General features: G+C 35.1%; 1 protein-coding gene across 2 annotated transcripts in view; it reads left to right on the plus strand.

Moving 5' to 3' along the window:
- The window catches only part of LOC130614124 (uncharacterized), a 44,745-nt gene extending 39,659 nt beyond the window's left edge, over nucleotides 1-5,086 (plus strand). For both annotated transcript variants that reach the window (XM_057435530.1, XM_057435529.1), the window contains exons 31-33: nucleotides 913-1,132; nucleotides 2,193-2,361; nucleotides 2,525-5,086. In XM_057435530.1, coding sequence (XP_057291513.1) covers nucleotides 913-1,132; nucleotides 2,193-2,361; nucleotides 2,525-4,194 — 2,059 coding nt within the window. In that variant the 3' untranslated portion in view covers nucleotides 4,195-5,086. The remainder of the gene's footprint in view (nucleotides 1-912; nucleotides 1,133-2,192; nucleotides 2,362-2,524) is intronic.
- The last annotated feature ends 4,108 nt before the right edge of the window (nucleotides 5,087-9,194 follow it).

Consider the following 9,194-nt stretch of genomic DNA (forward strand, 5'->3'; position numbering starts at 1 on the left):
TAAATAAACTACATAATTTACATAAAGGTAAAGCACTCTTTCACTAGACTAGCAAAAAAAATAACACACGAATACGCTAAATTTCGCGCGTGAAGGGCGATTTAATTTTTCAGCGAAATATTTGAAACAACAAAAATAAACAAATTTGTAAATAAATTTAGAAAAGATACAGTCACCCTCGCGCCCAGGTTTTTTTGTTTGTTTGTTTGTTTTTTTTTATATGAAAAAGGCAAAAAAACCTGGGAATGAGGGTCAAGATACAGCAAGTCCTTTATGTAAAAAAAACAACCTCTTAACATACACCACAGTCCTACAACGCTTAACAATATGTTTGATTTTTCGAAATTTTCGACAATCTACGAGTATATAAGACACGAAAGACAAAGTTTAAAAATCTAGTTTAAAATTCGTCAAGTAATTTTGTGTTATGGTAATCGAAAAAAAAAATCGGACATTTATCCTCGTTGTCGTCGTATTTGTTGTCGTCGGTGTTATTGTTGTAATTATTGTCCTTGTCTTTGTCACGTCTATCGCCATTGTTGTTGCCACCGTGTCACGTCTATCGCCATTGTTGTTGCCACCGTGTCACGTCTATCGCCATTGTTGTTGCCACTATGTCACGTCTATCGCCATTGTTGTTGCCATCGTGTCACGTCTATCGCCATTGTTGTTGCCATCGTGTCACGTCTATCGCCATTGTTGTTGCCACTATGTCACGTCTATCGCCATTGTTGTTGCCATCGTGTCACGTCTATCGCCATTGTTGTTGCCACCGTCGCCGTTGTTGTCATCGTTGCTGTTACTGTCAATCTTGCTGCCATCTTTCTTTTCATCGTCGACATTGTTGCAATTTTGGTTGCTATGGTGTTGATGTTTTTTTCGCAGTTTCTCGTAAACTTTTTTCCGTTTTAGGCCATCTGAAAGCGCCTTGGCACGTGCGAGAAAGATAAAACTAAAAGAGAGAATGACATGGGAGGTCATCAAGGAAATTGTCATTTATTTCGTTTTCCTGTTAGTGGTCAGCCGATTGGCGTATTCAGAGAAAGATCCTAACATGTTTATGTTGAGGAGAGATTTGAAGAGCATGTTTGATGATGCGAAATACTCTGACGGTGGATTAAAACTGTCTTTGGTAGGCTTCTCATTTTTGTTCAAAAGTTAAAAAGAATCGCCTGCAAGTGTGTACAATAAAGTTTTTGTACTATCAATTTTTTTATTTAGCATCTCAGGCGTAAAATGACGTCATTTTCAGTATTAGGATTGCGTATCAGTAAAAAAAATCGCATATATTAATACTATGATTTATTCAAAATGGTAGCCATCTTCTATATTAATACACGTAATTTATTTAAAATGGTAGTCGAATTGGTGCTAAGAATGCACGAAATAGTAACGCATGAGATATATACGTCGGGCGAAAATCTGATGACCTAAATATGTACGATGGATTTTTTCACGGGGTAAAGACTACTTGAAATGACCTCATTCCTACATGGATCATCTAAAAGAAAATTTCAAAGTAAAGACTCTTTAGCGGGCCGCACATCTGGAATTTTAAAAATGATACGAAAAATAACTAGCTAACTATAACGGTTCATTTGGTTACATCACGCTTCCTCTTTACTTGAAACCGAGGCCAAATTTAAAAATGGAAGGCTTCGACCGTAAAAAAAAAACGTGCCATCAAAACCACCCGAAAATCGCATGCCATATTAGCTATGCTATGTCCAAAGATAACAATTTTGAGGAAAATTAAGAAAAAATTTATTCGATAAATTTCTAATAATTGGCTACAATTACAAACTTTAAATGAAAAAAAGACTTCCTGTTCACATGGTCCTGCGAAACATTTAAAGATTATCGCGAAAGTTTATTCTCGCAATTTTTTATTTATTCTGTAATATTTTTAGAGTAAAATAATTTCCTGTTGTTAACTAATTAACCGTTGGAATCGATTTAAAATCATGTGGTGACTTTACCCACTACGGGAAGACTTCCTTTATAATAATTATCACGTATACTTTTCGCGAAAGTTAATCCTCGCAAAAAACTTTAAAAATAGAATATTCTCGAAAGTTATTTCTCGCAAAGAAAAATAAATTAAAATATGCTATTTTTGACTTGCAAAAGTTTCTTTCCTTGAGTGTTGTTACTTAAGAAGAAACACTTTTAAATTTTGAAACTCGTTATAGGTGTCCAACCCCGCTCTTTTATATTCATGGCTTCGAGATACTGTCATGCCAGGTTTGTTTGCTGGTCCTTGGTACAATGATGCGCCACAAAAAGATTTTGGGTTTATTGAGAGTAGAGAAAGCCTGAGAATTAGCATCCCTAGATTGCGTCAACAGAGAGTAAAGAAAAGTCAGTTCCATTATGTATTTATTATATTTGTTATTTATACCAATTAACTGTTCGTTCTTTCGTTCGCTTGTCCCTTCGTTTGTTCGTTCGTTCGTGTTGTGTGTTCGATTTGTGTTAGTTTGCAATGATCATTGCTCAAGTGAATGTCTATTTTTTGCTTCAGTGTCGTGTCCACTCGATGACGATATGTCCGCCATTATCTATCATTGTGAAGCTCCTTACTCGTTTGATAAGGAAGAAAAAGGTACATACGGGGTTGCCTGGAAAACTCAAAACCATACCAACAGCAGACGTCGTCGCTCGCCCTGGATTGTCAATAAAAGAGACATAAAGGAGAGTTATTTCAAAGAAAAAAGCCATATCAGAGAACGTCGATCCAGTGAAACAATTTATCAGGCTATGTTGGCAGGTAACGCCGGCTCACTGCGAAGAAGAAAATCAAGGAAATTGGTTGGTGGTACCGGAGGGGTTTATTACGTCACACCGGAAGCTCTACACCCCGATGGAACTGTCATATCATGTTTGGACAGATGGGAACATTTTTCTTCCGAACAACTCAAGGGCTTTCCATTCTTTGGAAGGCTTGCAATGTATTCCGGTGGAGGTTATGTGGCCAACTTGGGATACAACGAGGAAACGGGTTGGTCAGTGGTTGCTGATTTACATGCGAATAATTGGCTAGACAAACAAACACGTGCAGTGTTCGTGGAGTTTACTGTATATAACGCTAATGTTAACCTATTTGCAGCTGCCTTTTTGTACATTGAAGTTTTACCAACAGGTGGTACGTTTCCGTTTAGTGACTTTAAGGTCTTTAATGGCTATCGATACGCGTTGAATTCCAACACTGCGAGTCGCCTAACCGAGCTCGCGTTTCTAATCTTTGTCATTTATTTTGTTTCAAAAGAAATTAAGAAAATGATTAAACAGAAACGTGATTATTTCCGAGGTTTCTTTAATCTGATCGAATTCATTCTTCTTCCTTTGTATCTCATGATGTTTGGGTTGATTATATTTCGATGGCTCTCCACGGCGAGAAATATACGCGAGTTTAAAGAAAATCCAAAAGATTTTGTCAGTTTTCAATATTCGGCCGAAGCTGATTCTATGTTGCAAGGTGTAGTCGGAGTTGTCGCATTTCTATTAAACATCAAGTTCTTGAAATGTTTTCAGTTCTCGAAATCATTTTATCATGTCGGGATGGTCATGAAAACCTTCTATGCTCCAATGATTTCATTTATTTTCATCTACGGAATTATGTTTTTTATGTTCGCTCAGGCTGGTCATTTATCATTCGGTGCTCAAAGCAAAAACTACCAAACCCTCGTGCGTGCATTTGTTGCGCAATTTCTTCATTTACTTGGAACGACAGATTACGAAAATGTTCGGGATTCTCATGCGATCTTGGGTCCCATATATTACATCACATATTCTCTCTTCATGTTGTTTATAATGTTCAATGTTTTCATGGCGATTATTTGTGAAGCGATTGATGATGATTTTGAGGAAGAATATGTGAAAAACATCGGCGATATTGCCATCGTTGACTTCGTGTTGAAGCGCCTTAAGGGTGTAATTGGTGTAGCGCCAGTTGCCGACGATTTGTCTCAGGGGACAAACGATTACGAACAAGCGTATCGAAAAATGGACGTGAAAATGTCGAGTCTTGAAATGGCGGTGCAACGTCTCTACGATAGGATTCATGATGATGGTGTTCAATGTTCAAAGGAAAACTGGGAGGAAGAGGAAGCAAATGAGGAGGAGGGTGTGGAGAAAAGTGGAGACGAAAAAGTAAGCAGTATATCAGGCAGTATGGACAGTCTTCGCTTGTAATAGACGAAGTTAAACAAAGATTTACGAAAAAATCCTGCCAGAGACATACGATGTGAATAATTGCACAATATTTGTTGAATTTCGCTATATGTTTTTTTTATTTTTTGCTTTATGAACGTTGGCATGTGTCAAAGTTATGCACGCGCTCGCAAAAAGTAGATTTTTACCAATAAGTTTGTATAATTTATTGAAAGCGTTTCTTTTTGTGAGCGCATGTAATGCGATTTTCACTTACATTTTCAGCAATTTTCGCAAGCACTCACCTCGCTCAAATGTTGTTTAAGTGAAAATGACCTTAATAGTCGTACTTTTTTAAGCACGAACGATGTTACATGAAAGTAACTAAAATATGTTTATTAGCAGCAAGGGAATGAAAAAGAAAGTTCTTGTTTTTACGAAACGATATTTAAAGTTAATTTTTTTTGTTATCCCAAAATTGGTAACCTAAAATTGAAAAGTTTTCTGTTATAAGCAAGACTAGAGAGGAATGTGAAATATGTTGCAACATACGCACGCATTTTATTCACAAAATATAATTTATGTCAGATCATTTTTTGTCTCTTATTTTTGTTTTTTAATTAATCCTATACTCCTTTGATTTTTTTCAGGATACGACGCGGTTGAAAAAAAAATTCACACCTGTAAATTATGATCTTGAGAAAACACGAAATGTTGTAGGAAGAATAACACTGTTCATATTACTTTTGCACATTCGCGCAAGAAAGTTTGTTAAAGTACAGAAATTACGCGCAAAATATGATTCTGAGGTTTGCACAAAAGAATACATTCAGCTATATTGTGTCTAAAATCTAGAATATCTGTTTTTCTTTGTTAATTTTGGAGGAATTTAAAATTCTATAATGTAAATATGCGTGAAATACGTTTGTCCTTCCATTGCGCAAAGAATTAATACGCCTCAAATAATTTCTTTACAAACGTATCCAACTACGAAGGCCGGAAACCATTTAAATATTAAGTTGTTGGAAGCAGTTAGAAGTACCAGTGTTCTTTGTCTCTGATTGGCACTGCGCTTATTGACAGATCTGACAAAAAAGGTGCTAGCCTGCCATCATGTTAGTGTGCTTTATGTTCAGTGTATTTGTCAAAAATTTAAAGGAGCCCTTATCTGAAAGCTCGACACATAAACTATCTGGTCTATCAGGTCTGCTTATTGTAACTTGCTTAGATTAATTTGCCGATTGTGGGGATCGAATGTGGTAATGAAAAGACAATTGTACACCACTTCGAAAAATTATTATATTGTTTAAAGTTGATCGCAAACAAAATTGATTGATCTTCCCTGTATCGAATTCTCTTCATGAGTGTTTTTCCTGGAGGGGGAAAACAATTACCAAAATCATTTTGACTTTTACTCAAATTATTAGGCTTTGTCTTATTATTAGGCAAAATGTTAATGGGTTTTTTTAAATTTCAGCAATGAGATTTCCCTAATGATGCCTTTTAATTGATTAAATTTAGGGATGTAAAATTTGCTCGCCGTGTGCCTATACGGATTGTGCACCAAAAAAATAACAAGAATTGATTGAAATTGCGGAATTAAGGTTACTGTAAAGGAAACAAATTTTTTTTTAGGTTTTTTGCAAAAAATTCATGACATATAGAAAAAAAATTCTCTTTCGAATGACATATTTAATATTCTATGAAAATATTTGGAACATCCCTTTTTTCTGGAAATAGCCTTTTCAGAGGTGTTATATCCTTCACACCTTCGTGAAAATATGTGCAAAATGAGTTACGCATATTTTTTGTAAACATTATACATGATATGAAACTACCGTATAAATATATGCATAATAATATTTTTAGATAGTTTACTTTCACCATCGATATATATATATAAATGTTGTCATATAAAAATCATTAAAAAAATCAAGGTTAAGGAGTATGCATATAAGCTTTCTCTTGTAACCCTGACTTCTGTCTGTTAATAATTCTGAACGCGTGCACGCATATTCGGCATAAAGAAAAAGTTCACACTTTCATCATCTTTCTGCATACTCAGTTCACACATTTTCAAAACACCTACGAAAATCTTTGAAAACAAATATCTCGTTAGCAAATTTTCGCATACATGCCTTTACGTTTGTGGTCTCTATTTCCGAAAGCTTCCTATTGGCTCATTGAAATTTTCGGTAATGGAAAGCCGAAAAAATTATGCACAAAAGGTTCCCGGATTTTTTTGTATAAATTACTGATTGGCAAATTATGACGACAGAAAGAAAAGAATATGCATTTTTTTGAATGATTATATATAATTACAAATAATTTCATAACGACGGTGTTACAAAAAAAAAACCGGGAACCTTTTTGAATTTAATTTATGCTGGATGTAATAGTGCAAAAACGAGACGTCTGCGACCACGCGTTCGTAAAAAGAAGCCATTTTAAAACGTACGGTGAAAAAAAAAATGGTGTGTGTTTAATTCATTATATTTTCTTTTTGGAAAATTAACATCTCACGAAAATAACACCATCAAAAAAGTCTTTCATCAAGCATTAAGAAACAAAAAAAAATTAAAAAAAATGTAAAAGTATTGATAAATTATAAGTGTTTTTCTGAGACTACTCATCAAGTGAGTTTTTTCCTTTACAGTAACCTCAAAAACTTTAAAGCTTATTCTGTTTAAAATGAATTCACACTAAACTTACAGTGAATTCGCAAACGATTCAAAAACTAAAAGATTATGAATGCAAGTCTTTGTTTATGGAAATTTTACGATGATCATCCACTCACATTGTTACCAACACTGAGCAATTACCCTACCAGACAAAGATATATTTTGTCAAGCACTTTCATCACAAAGATGTTTATAATTCAACGAACGTCAATAGAGCATGATTTTTTTTAGAAAGAATTATATATCGCACCTACGATTCCATGGCTCCATTATTTCGTAAAAAAGTTTGCGGTAAAGGGGTATTTTCACGAAGCGAATCGAGCGGCGAAATCAAGCGGCATATCTGAGCATGCGAAGTTTTAGATGCAAAATCAAAACAAACAAAACTGCGCATGCTCAGATACAATTCGCTGTCGAATTCGCCGCTCGATTCGCTTCGTAAAAATTCCCCTTAGCCATGTGATTGGATGACTGTTGATCTCAAGAAGAAGTTGAACTCACGCGACAAATTTTTACGAAAATAGCGTAAAACCAAATTAGAAGCAGACATTCTCGCTTATAAAAAGTTAACAAACAAGGTTAATAATAAAGTTCGTAAAGCAAAGAATACGTATCAGCGACAGTTATTTGAGGAAAACACCGGATTTCCACTTAGATCGAACTCTCAAGTGAATACTACTATACAAATCGACGAGAAATTGGTAACCAATAAACATTCTATTGCTAATGCGTTTTGTAGATTTTTTCTAATGTTGTAAATTCACTTGAAAGATCTGCTTTTGTGTTGACAAACTCCGTCTGGAAATATCATAAAGAAATAGCGAGTAAGGTCTGTTGGGCTAGATGATCTACCATCCTGGTTACTCAAAGACTGCATGGAGGTAATCGCTTCACCACTGACACACAGTATTAACATGTCTTTTGAAACTTCAACTTTTCCAAGCGACTGGAAACGCACCAAAGTATTACCACTTTTTAAATCTAGAGCAAAGTTATCTGTTAATAACTATAGACCAATATCTGTTATTCCAGCTACATCCAAGGTGAATGAAAAAGTTGTGCATGAACAATTGACTGCATATCTGGAAAGTAACAATTTAATAAACAACAACCAGTTCGGTTTCAGGCCTCATCGCTCAACTGAACTGGCTGCAACAATCTTTATCGACACTGTGAAATTAAACGTTAACGATTGCAAAAGTGGTCAGTGCCAAATTTTTAGACCTCGCGAAAGCATTCGACATGTTAAGTCATGGTAAACTACTGTCAAAATTAACCAGTTTTGGAATTGTTGGAGACGAACACGAGTGGTTCACAGACTATTTGTTTGGTAGATTTCAGCAAGTTCAATACAAAAATTCTTTGTCTGATGAACATCCAGTCAATAGTGGAGTACCACAAGGGTCAATTTTGGGCCCACTACTATTTATTATGTTTTTCAATGATCTTTGTACCGTCGTGAAACACTCTGAAGTAGTCAAATATGCAGACGATACTGTTTTATTTGTTGCTGGTAAGGACTTAGAGATTATAGAAAACCCACCTTTCATCCGACATGAATTGTGTACTTGCATGGTATTTGGAAAATGAATTAATTTTAAATCTTGGAGCAGGAAAAACTGAAGCAATGTTATTTGGTTCGAAAAATAACCTCTCTAAACAAAACAGCTCATTAAACGTAACTTACGGCTACCAAACTGTGAGGGTAACATCCACGTATAAATATCTTGGTGTACTTATCGAACCATCATTGAATTTGAGCAGCAACTTTGATTTAACGTATCAAAAATCTTCCGGTAGATTACGTTTACTATATCGCATTCGACCGCTGATTACAGAAAAAGCTGCATTGGCAATTTTTCAAACAATGATTCAACCAGTATTAACATAATGCGGATTTGTTCACCTTAAGAATTCTCGGACACAACTACTCAACTCCAATCTTTACATAGACGAGCAACTTCAATTATTGCAAATCAATTGGACACCACCTGATACTGTCAATATGATAGAAATGCGAGCTTGTAATTTCATTCGCCGTTGTTTGGACAACGATGTGAAAATTTAAAAAATTACTTCACAATAACAAACCACACAAGAAACCCACGTAACAACAGAAATAGCTTGAAATTACCTAATCTTCGTTTGGAACATGCTCGTGGTGCTTTTTGTTACACTGGAGCACATAATTACAATATACTCTTGTTGGACATTAGAAAATGGGAATCATACAATATTTTTAAGTCGCAACTGATATCAAATATTATCTGCGTATTTAGTCTTTTTTATGGCTTTTTGTTTGTTTTTTGTTTGTTTTTCGTCTTGATCAACTCATTTTTCTAGTGTGGTATTTTGATTTTT

Source organism: Hydractinia symbiolongicarpus, chromosome 11 (genome assembly GCF_029227915.1).
Source record: "Hydractinia symbiolongicarpus strain clone_291-10 chromosome 11, HSymV2.1, whole genome shotgun sequence".
Taxonomy (NCBI): domain Eukaryota; kingdom Metazoa; phylum Cnidaria; class Hydrozoa; order Anthoathecata; family Hydractiniidae; genus Hydractinia; species Hydractinia symbiolongicarpus.